Source organism: Carya illinoinensis, chromosome 9, assembly GCF_018687715.1.
Source record: "Carya illinoinensis cultivar Pawnee chromosome 9, C.illinoinensisPawnee_v1, whole genome shotgun sequence".
Lineage (NCBI taxonomy): Eukaryota > Viridiplantae > Streptophyta > Magnoliopsida > Fagales > Juglandaceae > Carya > Carya illinoinensis.
In genome coordinates, this window is record NC_056760.1 from 8,469,106 (window position 1) to 8,488,470 (window position 19,365).

The 19,365-nt window shown below is 35.2% G+C and overlaps 2 protein-coding genes across 3 annotated transcripts; both read right to left on the reverse strand.

The window, feature by feature from the left end:
- Positions 1-492: 492 nt before the first annotated feature.
- On the reverse strand, positions 493-4,875 carry LOC122276693 (putative E3 ubiquitin-protein ligase LIN-1). Of its 2 annotated transcripts, none has more exons than XM_043086583.1 (7): positions 3,609-4,875; positions 3,352-3,490; positions 2,296-3,260; positions 2,068-2,212; positions 1,629-1,880; positions 1,134-1,443; positions 493-850 (listed from the first exon to the last, which is right to left on the reverse strand). In XM_043086583.1, the coding sequence occupies exons 1-7, from the start codon at positions 4,676-4,678 to the stop codon at positions 729-731; spliced, it is 3,003 nt and encodes a 1,000-aa protein (XP_042942517.1). In that variant the 5' UTR covers positions 4,679-4,875; the 3' UTR covers positions 493-728. The 2 variants fall into 2 exon arrangements, with proteins under 2 accessions (XP_042942517.1, XP_042942516.1); XM_043086582.1 differs by having other exon boundaries at positions 2,068-2,215; positions 3,609-4,874.
- Positions 4,876-8,319: 3,444 nt separating this feature from the next.
- On the reverse strand, positions 8,320-11,599 carry LOC122277370 (anthocyanidin reductase ((2S)-flavan-3-ol-forming)). Its single transcript, XM_043087336.1, has 6 exons — positions 11,337-11,599; positions 10,062-10,228; positions 9,773-9,973; positions 9,493-9,652; positions 9,145-9,358; positions 8,320-8,680 (listed from the first exon to the last, which is right to left on the reverse strand). Exons 1-6 carry the CDS (start codon positions 11,461-11,463, stop codon positions 8,536-8,538), a joined length of 1,014 nt encoding a protein of 337 aa, XP_042943270.1. The 5' UTR covers positions 11,464-11,599; the 3' UTR covers positions 8,320-8,535.
- Positions 11,600-19,365: the final 7,766 nt, after the last annotated feature.

The window sequence follows — 19,365 nt, forward strand, 5'->3', positions numbered from 1 at the left end:
CGCGCGCGCACACATACATATATATATATATATATATATAAACGACATCGTTTAGGTGTTTAGGGAGTTAAAAATACTTTCTAAACGAAGTATAAGCTAAGCTACATTTCCTCCCTTCTCCCCTTAACTCTCTAGTCTCTGAGACTCTCAGGCTCTTTAGCCGCCACTACATCATCTCTATAGCTCGTTGTCATCTCTCCCTTTCCACTCTCAACCCTCAGGTAAGAATTTTCCTTATTCTAACTTCTATCTAGTCTTTTCAAAGTTCTAACTTCTCCCTTGTTCTCCGTTGCCGTTGGTCACTCACATCTACGCTGGCATAGTTTGTCGCCATCATTCGTTGTTCCCAGGGGCTCGGTGACCAAACTCACCCCTAGTCATATTGATGACAAGAAAAGACTTAAATTTATAAGAGAATCTAATTTTAAAATTTCTTATTAATAAAATCATTTTAACTCTTTTACGTTACAATTGAAATGCAACACAATCAAATCAAGTAATCTAAATCTGTTCATTAATCTAGTTAGTTCTATGTTTTATTTTTACTTCAGTGGGAGATGATAGACATTCTAGTTTCAGATTTGTTTTTATATATGATTCCTTAAATATACCCTGCTAAAAAGGGAAAAATTAAGGGGGAACAAGAAAGAAAATCACAAGGAGGAAATATTCCATAAACACAAAACCACAAGGAAATTTGGAACTGGTGGTTTGCTTGCATTTTACTACTAGTGCCTTGAGCTACTTGTGATGATTGAAATAAGCTCACTAGCTGTCCATGTCACCAAGGATAGATTCTGTAGACTGCCAAGCAACTCTTTATCCCATGATGAGAGCATTGAAACGCATTCTGTTGGAAAACCAGACGAAAATTTTGGTCAAGAGTGAGGCAAATAGCTGAAACTGAGAGTACTCAGCTCATTAGATATCAGAATATTGAGCTGAGTAATCATTAACATAAGAAAAGCTTTGGCAGCATAAAGATATTTGATCAAATCTCTACTTTTGAAGGAGGCCAAATTGCAGAAAACTAAGATGCCTTTTTAAATGGGAGAAAGCATCTTGTCTAAGGTTTCTGATAAGGAAATAACCTCTGGTAAAAACCCTATTGAAGACGATGGCGGATTTCGTACCTGAACTCTTCATGAGATTTAGTAGTGCGTATGAAGCCAGCACTCTTTCCTCGGGATCTTTATCAAAATCCAAGGATTCTAGCAGCTGTGGCATGAGGATTGAGCATGTCATGGAATGCAAATCTTCATCTTCAATTGAATGGAGAAAACTGGTCATCCAAGTAAGGGTAATGATACTAGCTCGTGCTAAGCTTGGGATGCCGTTGGCTATGGAATTTGAAAGGGCAGCCAGTAATCTCTTGCTCCCACTTCTGAACAAGACGGTGGCTGCTTTCCTTTGCCAGTCTTCTGTTGCCTCTTCCTCTTCATTCTAATCACGTAACAAAAACCAACCAACCATTAGGATAGAGAAGTTGAGATTATTAGTTATAATTGCAGGCACTGGTCTAAGTCGCATTATGCCTGAGAAGAAAATTCTGTCATTTATCTTATTTCTTCTTGATTATTTCTTCGTAGCATGTATATGCTGGTTTAACCCATAAAATGAAAGATTACCGAGTGAATGAAACCATCAATAACAATTTCTTTGCAACGAAATGAATCCCATGCACTTTCATGGAAGCCTGCTTGCTGTAAAAGCCATCTTTCCGCCCATGCCTCTCCAGTATAAGAAAAACGGCCTCCCAACATCATAAGAGCTCTTGCTGATTGTTCTTGAACCTCATCATTACATATTTTACAGTCCAGAGATGTTATCATTGCCTCAACCGCTTCTTCTCTATATACACTGCTCTTCATTGAATCACCCTGCAACATTAGTGCTGGGACTGATCAAGAATGCAAAACCAAACTATATTTATACAGATGGCCCGCTTGTTACCGAGAAGGTTGAGGGGGTAAAAAAAGTAGAAATCTGAAACTCTTTTTCCTTTCGAAATTTGCATCAATCATATACAGAGAAAGAGAGCTAGAAGATATAATGGCATGTCATTACCAGAAGATCAATCTGCAATAAGATTGCTGCGACCAATGGGTATTCTTCTCGTGGTGCTCTCTGGAGATAGGCTAATAAAATGTTCATGGTGGGCATGGCACTCCATCCTTCTTTTAGTCCCCATAGAAATTCTGTCATCTGGGTTCTTCTGGCCAAAATCCCCTAAATTATTAGAATATGGATTGAGCTTCTACTAGAGGAAAGACTACAAAAGTTACAAATCCATACCTTCTAAGGCAGAGTAACTCGGTTAGTAAAGCAAAAGCACAGCTATTAGAATTCTTGCTGCTCTCGAGAACAATAAGCTCAAGGAGAGAAGGCTTGTTCAAATTTTCGGCAATGTAGTTTCGGCAGCTTCCATCAGCTCGAATGCAACATGTCATGAGCAAAGCAGCATTGCTTCTATCATGAGTATCCCCTGTCTCGATTCCTCGCGCCAGCAGATTCATTCCCCCCAGAGAAACCACATGTCTAGCATTCTCTAAGTTTCTATCTTCGTCAAAACCTGTAAGGAGTTGGTCTAAAAGGTATATTGCTGCCAACTGAGGACTGCACCTTACTGTAAATAGGATCTGCAATTGATCTCCAAACTCTAGAACTCGGAGGATTAGCGGCACCCACTCAAACGAAATCATCTGTTTTGCCTTGGGCTTTAATAGGTAAAGCAGAACAGCAGCCTTTAGAAATAGACTGGTGCTCCTCAGAAGTCTCACGAAAATTTCGAGCTCTGGATCCGAATTCAGTATAATCTGCCTAATCACCTTATTCCTCCCTCCAAATTCTGCTAAAATTGAAATTAAGAATTCTAAAATTTCATCGTCATCCGAAGCAAATAAAACCTCTAGCATCCCCTCAATAACGGATGCTTCTGATAATGCAGCTTCTACGGCAGGATCACCATGCGAGTCCAACCAGGCTTCGCTGATTATACGAATTGCAATTTCACACTCGCTTAGAATATCTGAGGAGCAAACTGTGAAAATGGCTCTACTTAACTCACTTGAATGTGTACTTCCTTCCTTTCTGACTGAACCATTCCTTGATGTATGTATGACATTCACTAAGCATTCTGCTGGCAGACTTCTGCAGTCAAAGAACCGGAAATAGTTCGATTTTTGCGTCTCCGGGAACAATTCAGGGCTCGGATCTTTCAAATTTTGGCGTGATGACCCTCGATCAGTCCCATCTCCTTTCTGCACAAGACAGGAAAAAGATGATTATCTGTAATGTACGTATGTAAAAGTCACATTTTGCGCAACTTTAAATGGAGACAGAAATACCCACATTAACAAAGCGGCAGTTATCTTCATCTGTACACAATTTCACATCTTCTTGTAAATCGCACGTATCAACCGTAGCTCCATTTGGATCAAAGAGGTCCATAGAACTTCGCTCAGGTGTGGAGCCGAATACATGTTGGTATCTTTTGTCATGATGAAATTATGAAGTAAACTTCAGAATTAGTACGAAAATTAGATGTCTTCTTAGAAAAACAGAAACATTTTGCAGAAATGACTGGGATATGTTCTGGATTAACTTACAAGTTCTTGTTCATGGACTGTGAAGTGTAAGAATCTGACGATCTCCTTCTCGAGGATCTATAACTGGGTTTTGACGGCAAAGGCACCGTAGGAATAGGTGGGGCCTTAATCCCAGATTTAAGCCAGTCTTTATAGTACAGAGCGAAGTCGGTAGTTCCCTTGTCCATTTGGTCATTGTATATCTTGCTCAAGGCCTTCATTATCTTCTCCTTCTTAGCACAGTCCAAGTTCGAGAGCGTCTCAAGTTCCTTAGTATACCATATCTTAAGATGAAGAAGGTGGGGAAGAAAGAAGTGCTCCCAAAGATCAGGAAGGAAGTTTGTTCGAGCTAGAAATGGGGAATCACAGAAAACTTGAAGTAGGTGCCTAGCAGAATTCCGATAATTTTTCTCAAGCTTGTATACAACTGCCAAGTAAAGCTGAGCACACGCGTAGATATGCGAATTGGGTGTTCCACATGTTGAACCATTCTTCGAGTTTTTAGAATTCAAGGAATCAACAATACTCAGAAGCCGAATGGAATTCCTTAAGGTCTTCGTTCTTAGTTCCTGCGTAATTGTCCCTTGATCTTCTACCAACTTCTCCACGTTCTCAATACCGAGTTCTAAGTTCCGGAGAATCCCATTATGATCCGGTTCCTTCTTTTTTCTCACCAAGCAAGACTTGCACTTTTCTCGAAGCGTTTCCCGGAAATTCACGTCTTTTACGTAACGACCAATGTATCCGCTGAGGATAGAAATCACTGCTCTAGTGGCAACTTCATCAATTGGTGCTGCAGGCTCATGCCTTCTTGAACCCTCTGGCACCCATGACTTGGAATGCGATCTCTCGGATACCGAACCCACTCTTCTAGAAGAAAAGACTGAAGACCCATTTTTCGACGCAGACTTCTCGGTCTTCTGTTTCGAGACATCGAAAGAATATCGATCATGGCAGATGTACATAGGCAGTGCTATTGACTCGTGCGGTTGTGTTCTCCATATCTGCTTCACAGGCTTTCGAGTCTTGGGAAGTTTCCAGCGCTGAAGCTCAAGTCTTTCCTCTAAAAGCAATTCTTGTAAGGAAGCCATTGCTCTTGGTGGGTTGGATCTGGTTTTGAAGCAAAGAAGAGAACTTGAAAAGCTCCAGTGACATTCTTCCAAACCCGTAAGAGATAACAAAAGACAAGTAGAAGAAGAGAATGAGGTGAAGAAAGACAACGGTGAAGACAAGACAAGGTGGTTGTGTTTTTTAACCGTTGTGTTTCTTCTTCTTCTTCTTCTTCTTTTTTTCCTGAAAAATATATAATCTTCTACTTCCTTGTATTTATTCGTTATGATTTGTGGCTCTCTCCAATACCCCTTTTTTTTCCAGGATGGTAATATTTTTCTTAACGTTGAAATTGACAGAAAATCTACAAAAGATATATCCTTATTTAATATCTTTCGTCCTAAGTGCAGACTCACATCACACATGAATTGGCAAGATTTTTTAGGCTCCGTTTTGATCATCTATTTTCGAAAAGTTAAAAAACTCTTGATTCCCAATTTGACAATAAATAAGTTAATAAATTACAACAAAATAAAATCCACGTGGAAATTGCTTTGGAACCATCTCTCACATTTTTCAGTCATGTTCTCTGTACATTTTTCTCTCTACGGTCGTCTCTTACTTTGGCGTTTCTTTTTTTATTTTTTTTATTTTTGTCTCTCTTGGGGAAGTAATTAATTAAGTTCATTCATCATCAGAATCATTTCACCGTGTTTGAACAGCAGAAAAAAGGGGTGCAAAGTCCATATCACACTAACAAATGGCCAGAAGAAAGGGTATTCCGATCCCGAGCCCTAAGAAAAGACAGTGGCACAGGACAGCAACCACAACTCACAACAACGAGTCGATGATCAATACAAGACATAAAATGACAGCAGAGAACAGCAATATTAGCCACTACTCATTGGCGCTACAACACTTCCGGCCGTCACACAAGCAAATTAGAACATGCATGACACATCATATACAACAGCAGCCACAAACAATCAAAACACAAGCCACAGTTTCCATGCTTAATAACAGATTATATATATCTACGTACGTACACCAATCTTCTTCCAGTTTCGATTCGCTTCTAATTAATGTTTAACATTTTTTGAACATATAATTAATTAATCATGCAAGGATTAATTAATACATTATATATGCAATTAAAATACATACAATATTATCAATACATTCATTGATCTAAGTATCATGTTGGGTGTGCATCTGTGACAAATCATATATGATCTTCCATCTTTACTCTAAAACTGATGATCGTTCCCCTTTAAAATTGCAGTTTTGGAGAAGAAAGAAAGCAGATAAGAGCAAGGGAAAAAAACAAAGAACAATAAATTCTAAAATAATATATATATATATATATATATATATATATATATCTCTTGATTTTAGAAATTCTTTGGAGCCTATATATTTTAAGCCACAAACAATCACAAAGCCTCCATGTGGCTCTGCCACCAATCCTAATTCCCCACCCTTGCGCAAAAGGTCCATAAGAAGAAATAACATGAGAAAAATTACATTTGACCTCAAATTATCACTCTTTTTGTATATTGGCATCCAAATTAATGAAGTTATTCCTTTTTCTTCCAATTTCAAACGTAAGTCATAATCTATCACTCGTTAAGACCAGATCGTTAGAGAAAAAAAAAAAATAGTTAAGGTGCTAAAGATTATTTTTTCTTTTTTCTTTTTTTGATAAATGATTGGAGAAAACTGAGGTTTATAGTTTTGGAGTGCTACTCTGAGCTGATTTTCGAGCAGGAACCCATGGCAGACTTTCGTGGAGCTTGTAAGAGCTCTTTTATCCATGTCTTTAATTGCTGAAAAGCACTGGTGCCTTGTACTCGAGTAAAACCTTGTACATGTTGGTTACGGGCATTAAAACTCCCTAAAGTTTTCTGCGATTCATTTTCCATCTACCTCAGTACTGTTACATCCACGTTCTTAAATATTTATGAATGGTACGATTTAACTTTTATTTATCTTAAAGAAGAAAAAAAATTATTTATTGTTATGATGAATAGACAGCAATAGATATGTGAAGGTGGGGTGTGAATTAGAATTTGTGGACTCTTGTCTGGAAGAAAACTTCTATGCCCAAGAACTTAATGGTAAGGCTGCTATTGCTTTCGAATGCATGCAAACAAAAGCCTTTTATGAGGCATATATGGTTCAGGCATTATCTGTGGGGAATATGGTTTACATTGAAAGGGCCCAGTTGGAAATGCAGGATCCTTCCTTGATTGAACGTTGAAAAGAGATAACCAGCAAAAAATGACATGATCTCTGTCTTGCCTTGTTGCTGGTGGGCTGGCCAACATGGTCACAGGAATTGGAAATGGCAGCTGAAAATTGAGTTTGGTTCAATCTTTTTTCTTCTCATCAATTAATGTGAATCAAAATGTAATTCGCCGTCTCCATGAAATTCTTAGTTTACCAACAATTAATATACTTTGAATGAGCAGTAAATAGAATTTAGTGGAAACAAAATAAAAGGAAAAAAAAATAGATTTCCCTTTAAATGGTATGGATTCTAGAAGGTATCCGCATTCATCTGCTTCTGGTCTATACATTAGCTCTGCTTACTCTTTTGTTTTCTGTTTCCTGATTATTTATTTGCTCACATCTAGATTTCTCATCTAATACCTGATATAGATAATCAAACGCAATATGGGAATTGTGATGCTATTTGCACATGTTCAATCACCTTTGGTATTGAAGAATGTTGGGGCAATGGCAATCATCTAAGCTTGACGAGCGGTTTGGCCCAAATGAGACTGCTTACATATTATACGAAGCGAATTCCTTTCTTTCATAAAATTCACTGCACCAAACTTGGCGAAATAGGATTTTTCTAACACAATCGGTTTGCAAATTGAGAGAGATAGGCGAAATAGGTCCTTCTCGTACTGGAGGTGTTATTAGGGATGAATATGGCAGGATGATTGTGGCTTACTTTGCGTCTCTGAGTCCGGATACTAATAATTTTGCTGAATTTAAGAGCTTATTGGAAGGAGTTAGCATGTGTCATAATCTTGGGTTTTAATGCGTTCAAATTGAGATTGACTCTCAACTGTTGGTTAATTGGATCACTAAGGATGATTGCCCCCACCTGGTATATAGAAGATTTTTGAGAAGAATTATATGCTTATCTTAATTATTTGGGTTATACTGTGAATCATATTTTTTGTAAAGGAAATGCAGTAGCTGATTTTCTAGCCAAGAGTGGTGTTGAGGGTTTGAATTCTGATTGATCTGGAGATTAGAAGTTGCCTAGTCTTTTTAGAGGTCTCCTTCGCATAGACAAATTGGGTCTTTCTTATTTGAGGGTTTTGAAAAGTTTGTGCCTGGTAAGTTTTTTTTTTTATTAGTTTTGTCTAAATTCTCCATTTTTGTTTGCTTGTTTTTCTTGTAGGTTGTTCTGTCTTTGGTTGGTTTTGTGTTAGGTTTTTGTCTTTCCTCTTGGCATTGTATTTGAATGAAATAGTAAATAAGGTTTTTTTGACGACTTGGTTTTGATCTTTTTATTTGTATCTCCCAAATGTTGGTTATAATCACGGTTTTTCTCTACAACAAATGAGGGTATTCAATAAAAATTAAGGTACCGTCCTCTTCTTTAAAAAAGAGGCCATTGGTCCAAACATTTTGACCAAGCAAATGCATATCGGCAAGTGACTGATAAAGTAGAGTTTGATGTCAAACTCATAGTTATTTGATTGCTTTATATTCCAGATCTTACAAGTAGAGTTGCTAGACTGCTTTGAATTCTTGGTAGTACCAACAAGTGCTCCATACCAAGCTTAAAAGTGAACTTAGATGCTATTGTACCATAAAGGAAACAACCAAGATAGGACATAACAAGGCTTTTGAACAGAAACAAAAGCCCATGGTCTTAGTTCTTCAACAGGCCTTTAGCTTTGAAGTAATCCACACTTTGGTCATAAACATCTTCTATTCCGTACTTGAAACTGAACCCCTCTTTGATAAGCTTCTCTGAAGATAAGGTCAACTTGGCCTTGGAGGGAAAACCTCCGAAACTGCAATTCAGATTACACGAGAACGTCAAACAACACATGCCCACTGAAGAGAGTGATAACCATATTTGAAAAGTTCAGTAACCAGCAAGAATACAGTTAAATCTGAAACAAGCTAATGGCTTGGTTAAAGCAATTATTCTACATTGCTTAAGGAATGCACCCCAACCCAAATGAAAAATTAGTAGGTAGTTCTGTAGTATGGATGACGTGTTACTCTCATCCTATCACAAAATGACATTCCTGCACTAAGTTTTAATGAAATGGCATAATTTGGTAGGATGTAAGTAATATGTGTCCATACTCCGAGACTAGCTAATAATTACTCACCCCCAAAATCCCCCTGCCCTTAGGTTGAGATCAATCTTATGCAATTCCTTCAAGTAAATCAATTATTTTGATCAGAGGAAAGGGATGCTTATGTGGGAGCATCTTTAAGTTTTATTTCAATCGGACTAGAAGCTTACTCAGTTGGGACTTGGTACTGGGGATATCTTTTGTTGAGGAACTTTGCAAGCTCAGGAACACTGGTATTGGCAGCACAGCAAATGTATCGACCGGAAGCAGATTCTTTCTCAGCCACAAATATCTGAGCCCGGCAAACATCCTCCACATGTGCGATAGATATTGAACCGGACAGCATTTGCATACCTTTCAATGCATTTATGAGGAATTCATTGCCTGAAAATGTTAAAATGCCTTTGTTACACCAATATGTCAACCCAGGTTGTGCAAGCAATTTTTCATTGTGGCTGCACGGCCTTATAGTCAGTGGAAAATGCAACACAGTATGTGTTCCAACTTCTCGTTCTTACCTGTAATTAGAGACATAGCCAGACCAACACTGCTTGGGATGTCCGGAGTGAGAGGAGGACCGGCCATAAGAGTAGGAATAACAGTGATGAGATCAATATTATTTTCCTCAGCGAATTTCCAAGCTGCTTTCTCAGCGAGTGTCTTGGAAGCAGGATAACCCTGAAAATTCAGAAATACTTGTCCTAAATCTTCTTTTTGAATTTCTCAGCATAGGTCTTTCTCAGGCTAGAGCTCAAGAGAAAATATGTTCTTAATGACTTGGTGCAGTTTAGTAATTACCCAAGTAGGTGGCTTTGCAGTACTCAAAAACTCAACATCGGTCCAGTGGCTTTCATCCATGACTAAATCCGTCCCATTGAGCTCATTGATGGATACAGCAGCTGCTGATGATGTCAAAATGACACGTTTAACAGCTTTTGCTTTCACACAGGCTTTCAAAACGTTATGTACCCCTAGGATTGCTGGCTTGATCATGTCATTCTATTCTTCACAAGAATGGAGGTATCTTGTTATTAAAAATCTAAACCGCTAGTGTCCAAAAGACAAATGCTGTTCTATAGTTTTATACCTCAGGATCTTCTGAAGCAAAGTTAACCGGAGTTGCAAGATGGAACACAAGGTCACAACCAGCTATAGGAGCGTCAAAGCTTCCTCCATCGGTTAGATCTGCTCCAAAAATTTTTAGGTCCCCCAAATCTTGTAAGGCTATGAGGTGAGATATCTTCTTCTGATTCTCTGCACGTTAAAATTACTTTGTTAAGGAAATTCATATTCATGTATTTTAAAGCAGATGCGATTATACTCATGAAGCATTCTACTGGTTTGATGTGTTAAGCAGAAGAGCAAGATGACTAACATTAAAATAAAGGGAAAAATATACTTTCCACCTTGCAAGGCGTTTTACACTCTATTCCTCGAACTACCAACACTAACATTTCACCTTCGTTCTATCAAAAAGTTGAAGGGATAATAAGATCCAGCTAATAGCTGTTTTATTTTTGCCAATTTAAAACGTTAAAAGAGTGCAATGTATCATTGTTAGTAATTTTTGTTGGCACCTGTTAGTTGAGACGTGCAAAGTGTATTTTCCTCCAAAATAAATTAACACCTTTCAATCCAATATAAGGGGAGGCAAACCAACAGAAGTGAGTTCTACACAACAGAGATGTTCCATGTGGGTTTTAGGGACACAAGGCCCACATCTTCGTTCTGTTTCATAGGTATTTTATGTTATGTGAATATATGATACATGAGGTCTCGAGCAACTCAACTTTATCTTAAATGCCCCCCACCCACTTTCTTTCTTTGATTGTGTTATCACTGTGCATTTGACACGGGTGTTGCGTGGGGGACAATAGTTAGCGTAGCAAAATACAACCGAGTTGGGAAGTTGGGGAAGAGGTATTTGTCTAGAGGCATTGTGAGCCGAGATACACCCACCCACTTCCAGTAAATAACACAAACTATCATGATTCATATTATCTCGTATAAATCGACATGAAGGATGGTATGAAAAAAGAAAGATACTATCTTTAATTTTGTATGTTTCGAAATGTACTCGAGTCATTAAACTCCGATTTCAACGACTACTTCGTTCATATAAAGATGCCATTTAATCCAAGGACCCTGGACTGAAATTTTGTTCCTGAAGAACGAAGATCCTGTTGGTAAAAGACCAAAAAGCTTAAAACAGTAGAAGAATGGTGCCTTTGATCATCGAATTAGAAGTTCGCAGAAGTACACAACAAACCAAAAAGGACAATAATGGAGACTTGACGACGACGACGACAACAACAACAACAATAATAATAATAATAACAACATGGAAAAGAAAAGAACCAACCTGGGTTCCTAACAGTGGTGTTGACGGCATAGCCCTTCTCAAGCAAAAGCTTGACCAGAAGAGATGCCACGAACCCGGAGCCGCCGACCACGCACGCAGTCTTCTTTCCGATATGTTGGGTGGCCATGGAGTTCGATATTCAGTGCTACCTTTACCTCTTCGACTGTGAAACTCTAATTTTGGACTTTTGAGAAGACAACCCACAAAGGAAGTAAATATAGGCGGGGTGTCCTTGAGTTGGTGGGGTTGGTTATCATGCCTCAATTTTTATCATTTTTTGATCTTTTTATGATGCGAAAATGATACATAGTTTTTTCAAAATAAAATAGACAGCTTGGGGTGGGCATCATCCGACTGATTTTGGGACGAAGAAGGTGAGCACGTGAAGTCGTATACAACTAACAAATAAACCGCGGGCACCTACCCAAACGTAGGTGAATCCTCAGCCGCACTCTTGATTATCCGGTAAGCAACAAGTAGAAATCTAAGAACATTTACGTCTCATTTTTTATAAAATTTTTTATAATTTAATTAAAAAGTATATTTTCTAAAATTTTTTCTTAAATTTTATTTATTTTTTAAAAATCTTATACATCTTATTTCCTATCTTTTTTCTATTCTATTAAAATAATACTTCTGTATTCTTTCTTTATTCCATTTTTCTCTCACCTCCCTTTATAAACTTAATTACAAATAATTTTATAAACATAAAATAATAATTCGGGAACAAACAGTATATCCCTATATTTAGAGATTCACTATAGCAACCACATCCATTTATCCTAAAATGAGGAATGGGATAGGGTGGTTTGAGATGAAATCCCTAAATATTTTTTAAATTATAGGGAATCCGGTGCTTTGGAGCACCGGATGGGGATGCTCTAAATGAACTTTTAATGTATTTTCAATTCTATTTTTTAAAATATATTACTATTTTTTTAATTTTTATAATATATTATACACGGTTTATCTATTTTTTTTATATTATTTAGATAACATTTTGTTGAACTCAAGGTTTCAAGTTTCATGTGATTATAAATCTACATATGGATTTTGATGATAACAAATGAATTCAAAGAATAAAGAAGTCTCAAGCTCAAATTGTCTACACAATGGAGTCAAGCACATCAAGGAAACAAGCATGAGCAAGAAGGGAACAAGTTCACATTAAAATTATAGAGTAATGTTATAAATCTCTTCAAAATTCGAAATTAGGATTAATGCTCAAAATTAATATTTTATCATAAAGCATTAAAATACATTTTCCACATGTGCATGAATATTTTTGAAAATTAAATTTAAAAATTTTGAAAGATGATTGATTGTCATCTTTTGTATGTGCATACCTTGATTAAAGGGTTGAACTTTGAAAATATTAAAGATGATTGATTGTTATCTTTCACATGTGCATGTTTTATTTGAATATTTTCAAAAGTGATTGATGCTTTTTTAGACTTATACAAAAAGTAAAAGATTAGGTTTGAATTTTTTGAAAATGAAAGTGTGCTCATTTTGTCATATGCCAAAAGTAAAAGATTAGGTTTGATTTTTTTGAAAAAGTGAATGATGTTGTCTTTGACAATTGAAAAAGAAGAACCTTTTATTTGAATTCTTTGAAAAAGTGAATGATGTTGTCTTTGACAATTGAAAAAGAAGAACCTTTTATTTGAATTTTTTGAAAAAGTGAATGATGTTGTCTTTGACATGTGAATCTTTTTAAATTTGAATATGAAGTCTCATATGCCTATAAATAGATCATTTGAGAGCTTCACATTCACAACACCAAGAGCATACAACATTCATTCAAAGCTTTCATTCTCCCTTCTCTAAGCATTGAGCCTTAATCCTTGTTCATTTTGAGAGATATAGTTTGCGTTGTATTGTTGTTATTTCACTCATTGAGGAGTGTTTTCTGATAACCTACCCACTATCAGCTCTTGTATCAAAAAAATGGTGTGTATAACCCTTGTGTGTGTAGAAAGTATTCTACACGGGGAATAGTTGAATCACCACGTGTAAGGTGATTGCAAGTGTAGAGGGTGTTCTACATGGATCCTTTGTAGCGGTTGTAACAGCCCGCTAGAAATTCAATTAAGGAATTTCTATTGACTTTAGGAACCTCGTGAAAACTCTGTAAGTTTACACGAATCGACTAATCGCATAAATTTTAGCCTGTCAACATAGTTAGTGTTATCACTCACTATGGTGCCAGAAATGCGATTTTAATTATTTGAGATAGTTAAAAGTGTTAGAATACATTATAGTCTACACCACTAGGCTTAATTGAATATTTAGAATTTTTCAGTACTAAGTTTATTACGTTTATTTTTGGAGTGAATAGTAACCTTGGTAAATGTACTGAGCGCAGTGTTTTCAAAATCATAGTGTGAAATATCCAAATTAGGATAACGATATTTTATTTGGACACTTGGCAAGATCTTAACCACACATAATGAATAGTATTAGATACTTGGCACAAAGAGAAACCATTAGATGGAATTGTGAAGGAAATCAAGGTGTGAGATCATGACACCTAAACAAAATACACATTTGGAAAATATCTTAAGAATAGAGATTTAAAATACACATAGAAAGATTTTAGCCACCTTACTCTTCCAAGTCTACTCCACATTTGGAAAATATATTGAGCTGATTTTTATAGATATTATTGGATAGAATATTTTGAGATAATATTTTATAGATATTTTGGGTAGGAGAAAACCACACTCAACTCTCAACTCCAGCCTTATCATCTCCCTTATCTCTTCCATAAGCATCTCCAGCCATCACCCACGAACTTATCTTCATTTACACGTTTCTTTAAAAGAATATCAAACATTCTCTCTCGGACAGCTTTTAGGAGTTCTTTTGCATGCCCATTTCGAAGCTGTTGTAAGTGTTTTATCATAAAGTCTCCTTCATATAAGTTGTTCCTTTTTGAGTCTAGTTTACATGGATATCTTATTTGCCCCATTTGAAGATCATTTGGTCAGTAAAATATTGTGTAAACTATAGAAAGGTCATTCTGGAAGATAAACTGGAGAATATGTTATAGTTTGGAGTTTTTGACCAAGCTAATGGATAGATATTGGTCCAAAATTTTTATGGAGTATTGTTAACATGTATATATGACTATTGGTTGAGGATTTTTGCATGATTGAAGGTTTTGATGAAATATTTGCTTAGATTTAGAAACTTAGAAACTGGAAGAAGAAAAACAGTTTCTATTTTGAGAAAGTTTAATTATTTAGTGGTCTAAACCTATTCTAATGACTTTGATAATTTTATTGGAGGATCCTAAGCATCTTATATACATGCTATATTATTATTTTGAAGATATTTGATGTTAGTTTCAAAGATATGAAATTTTATGCAAAGAGATATTCAGATAAGCCAAAGTGTGGATGTTCTTGACTAAATTTATGTTTTGGTTAATTTTTAACCATGTGATCTTGAATTAGAAGCTTATATATGTTTTAGGACATCTTTTTAAACCATGTGATGGTTTGGTTTGAAGATCACATATTTATAAGTCATAGATCAAAAGGTTGATCAAAACAAGTTGGAAACAAAAATCAATAGAAATAGCATATGAGAATTTCGGCCCTATGGAGTTTTAATAGTTGTGATTAGTTTTAAATTTTTCTAAATTGATTTTTGAGTTGAGGATAAAATTTACATGAGGCATGTAAATTTTGGTGACTTTTGGAGTTAGTATGCAAAATCCTTAAGTTATGGGTAAAACGGTCATTTTCCTACATGTAGAAAGTAAAATGGAAATTTTACTCTTTAAGTTAGTATTTTTCCATATTTCAAATTATTAGTGATTTAGTACTAACTTTTAGAATCACTAATTACAGTTCCTCGTGATCGCGCTTGAGGTTTTATAAGAAACGCGGAGATCGAGGTAAGTTAGCTTTTAACTTACTAGCAGTCTACTGTGTATGTGTGCTAAGTAAAAGAACTACAGTGTATGTATGTGTGTTATCATATATGTCATGCCATGCCAAGTTATCACGTAATTGTCTATTATACAGAATTTATTCTGTCATCAATTTTTATCTGTTACATAATATATTCTGTCATGTATTACTGTACATTACAAGTATGTCATGTTAAATATGTGGTCTATTATATGTTATGCCATGTTACGAAATGTTTTTATCTCAAGTTGATCATGTATTTCAAGTTATGTTAAGTCAAGTTTGTGTAGAATGCATGGGGCCACAACAACTGTGGAGTATGTATTTACACGTAGAATACATGGGACCACAACAACTGTGAAGTATGTATTTTTTATGTTAAGTCAAGTTTACGTAGAATACATGGGGCCACAACAACTGTGAAGTATGTATTTTTTATGTTAAGTCAAGTTTACGTAGAATACATGGGGCCACAACAACTGTGGAGTATGTATTTTTCATGTTAAGTCAAGTTTATGTAGAATACATGGGGCCACAACAACTGTGGAGTATGTATTTAACTGCATTGTGATGTGTAGAATGCATGGGGCCACAACAACTGTGGAGTATGTATTTAACTGCATTGTGATGTGTAGAATGCATGGGGCCACAACAACTGTGGAGTATGTATTTACACGTAGAATACAAGGGGCCACAACAATTGTGGAGTATGTATTTTTCATGTTAAGTCAAGTTTATGTAGAATACATGGGGCCACAACAACTGTGGAGTATGTATTTAACTGCATTGTGATGTGTAGAATGCATGGGGCCACAACAACTGTGGAGTATGTATTTACACGTAGAATACATGGGGCCACAACAACTGTGGAGTATGTATTTTTCATGTTAAGTCAAGTTTGTGTAGAATACATGGGGCCACAACAACTGTGGAGTATGTATTTTTAATGTTAAGTCAAGTTTGTGTAGAATACATGGGGCCACAACAACTGTGGAGTATGTATTTTTAATGTTAAGTCAAGTTTGTGTAGAATACATGGGGCCACAACAACTGTGAAGTATGTATTTACACGTAGAATACATGGGGCCACAACAACTGTGGAGTATGTATTTTTCATGTTAATTCAAGTTTCAGAGCAAGTTCATGCTAAGTCAAGTTTCAGATCAAATTCATGTCAAGTCAAGTTCAGTTCATGTTTCAATTTAAGTTATGTCAATTATGCTATGTTGTACGCTAAGTTATTCTTTAATTACTTATGAATTTGATTATGCATTTATACTTTTACTGTCATCCATGCATCATTAGTCTGTGTGGAAGTTTTTTATTAACTTGCTGAGATTTGTAATCAAATCTCACTGTGGTAGTCCCAACTACCATTCCTCCTGAATGGTAGATCTTGTTACAGGACCTGAAGGAGAATCAGGAGCTGACCAACTAGACACAGTCGACTGAACGACGGTGCGTCGTTAATGTTAATATAGTAGTTAAATTACTACTTGTACGATGGAGTTGCATCTCCAGTACTTTTGGATCATAACTATTTTGGAATAGTGCTGTGATCTTAGTTATTCAATGGATCTTTATGTATGAAGTATGTTTTAAGTATTGGGATATTTTCAGTTTGGTGCATAGTATTGCTAAAGAAAAAAATTATCCGCTGCGAATATTGCATAATGTTAGATGCATGTTAGGATTATTGCATCTTATATGTCATGAACGGGGGCAGGTAACCTTGTGTTGCATGTCTCGACGCTTCAAATGTCCGTCCGATCCCAAACGGAATTTGGGGGCGTCACAGCGGTATTGTTCAAAGGTGTAATAGGTTTCTATCTCCACCTGAAGGAGGTTGAATAGTGAATTTGGGAATCCTCAAGGGGTAGCTTGAGGCGAGAACGTAGGCAGTGGGGCCGAACCTCGTTAACATACTGAGTTTGCTTCTCTCTTACCCTTACTCTTTATATTTATTGTTATTTCATATTTTGTTTATATTTTATATTATATATTTGATTTATAATTGTTATTTTTTTTAATACAACTCAATTCACCCCCCCTCTTGTGTTAGTCATCTGGGCAACACATTTTTTTAATTATTTTTAAACATTTCTTTTCTACCAATAAGTTTCTAATATCCATATATTTTTTTTCTATTTACAATATATGATTATATTCAATGTAATATAATTCAGTCCTATACACAGAAAATAAAATTATATAAGCTAAATAAAAATTAAAAATAAAATACAATATGAAAAAATTAGATAAATAATATTTCCAATATATTAAAAAGTAAAATGGGAGGGTATTAAATGATGAACAATAAAAAAAATTTGTATTGAAATGTTAAAAAAAAAAGGTAAAGGGAAATAAGGGAGTAAATAAAGTATAAATAATTAAAAAGTTATTTGAATAATGAACAGTATCCACTATATGTAGCGAGTTACTGTAACAATATGTATTTTATAAATTATTTTACATAATTGGATGAAACTCATTTTATGAACAAGTCTTCAAATATTTTACATTTTTTGTATTATATATAAGCCATTGAAAGTGCTATAAGAAAAAGACTCTAAGATAGTCGTAAAAGTAATTTCCAACTTGAAATAGTAAAAAAGTAACGAAAGAGTAATGTTAAAATATTAAATAGTAGTAAAAAGTAATGAAAAATATATGAAAATTAATAATAAAATAATGAATAATAATAAAGTATTCTCAAAATATTCTAGCACCCAAACTATCCTAAAAGTTCAAGCCCTTGAAAAAAATATTAAAGAACAATAAGTTGTGACTAGATATTCACGATTATTTTAGCATACTATGGTGTAAAATGCTCTGAGTCTATTTTTCCACTCAAATAAAACATAAGAGGTTTTTCATCATCAATCACTTAAATTAAATAAATGAGAGTGTGAAGAAATACAATATTTAAGGTGCTTTATAACCAGATCATATTAGAGATCAAAATACTAACATGAATATATTGACATTATTTTAAGATTTTTCTTTTTGTATAATGATTTTCATTTAAAAAAATATTATCTACATATTGGTACGATCTCGTTTCCTATATATAGATGTTGGATAATATTCTGTTATTAATTATATATTCTTCTGACAAGCAATTAGACATCTACTCACTGGTGCTAACGTCAACTATATATGATCAGCTCAGTCAAAAAATTCCATGCATCAGAATAGTATAGATTTCAAACATTCATGGACAAATATTTAAATATTTAAAAAAAAAAAAAAAACTAATGTGAATTATGATGTGAATATTTCATATAATGTGAATTATGATTTTATCGTTCCACTGATCGTATCCTGTTACGTACGATGATATATGTCATTGTCCAAAAACAGCTCTTTTCTCTCCGGTGAGAACCTAATCCTCGCGTCCTCTCTTATGAAGTCGGATGATCCATGAATGCCTTAGCTAGTTAACACGCTTCCTTAAGCCTCGTTTGGATTTAAAGATGAGTTGATATGGTTTGTGAATAGTAATAAAATTATTACGTTGAGATGAGATAAGATAAGATAATTTTTAAAAATTTTATGTGTTTGAATTAAGAAATCAAATGTAATATTTTTAACTTTTTAGGAATTTGATAGATGTTGTTCACACTAATTATTGCATAGTATTTTTAATAATTTTTATTTATTTATACCATAATGTTGGATCCGATCATCCAAAGGAATGACATTATGCCATAATTTCCAAACAAAAATAAAAACCTTGATAGAAAGAACATTATTCCTGATATAAGGAGCAAATGAGAAATAGGAGTAGTAATTCTTAAAAAGGTCCTAAGCAGATTTGGAACTAATGTTGTCTTTATTGATGTGTTTCCAAATACTCGAATCAAGGCCCAACTTAAGTCTCACCGGGTAAATACAGACCTCCTAAAGGAGATAAGCATAGTCACCAAGTGCCATAAGCTTTTCAAAAGTTCATGAACGCGTGATGTGTAGCTCCCAGCCTCCCATTGATCATGTGGGTTACTACTTCCTCATGATGATCAATGCATGGCCTCTCATGCTTGTTCAGTCATGAATTATATTAATATATACAGCAAAAATGACAAGTAATTAAGCTAATTAGCCGG

Excerpts from the sequence above, each read along its gene's own strand:
- LOC122276693 (XM_043086582.1), bottom strand. The coding sequence starts at position 4,678 with ATGGCTTCCTTACAAGAATTGCTTTTAGAGGAAAGACTTGAGCTTCAG. Across the intron at positions 3,491-3,608 it reads CAGTCCATGAACAAGAACTT|ATACCAACATGTATTCGGCT; the intron begins GTAAGTTAATCC and ends TCATGACAAAAG. Across the intron at positions 1,881-2,067 it reads TATTGCAGATTGATCTTCTG|GGTGATTCAATGAAGAGCAG; the intron begins GTAATGACATGC and ends CTAATGTTGCAG.
- LOC122277370 (XM_043087336.1), bottom strand. The coding sequence starts at position 11,463 with ATGGCCACCCAACATATCGGAAAGAAGACTGCGTGCGTGGTCGGCGGC. Across the intron at positions 9,974-10,061 it reads TTGCTTCAGAAGATCCTGAG|AATGACATGATCAAGCCAGC; the intron begins GTATAAAACTAT and ends TGTGAAGAATAG. Across the intron at positions 8,681-9,144 it reads CAGTACCAAGTCCCAACTGA|TTTCGGAGGTTTTCCCTCCA; the intron begins GTAAGCTTCTAG and ends TCTGAATTGCAG.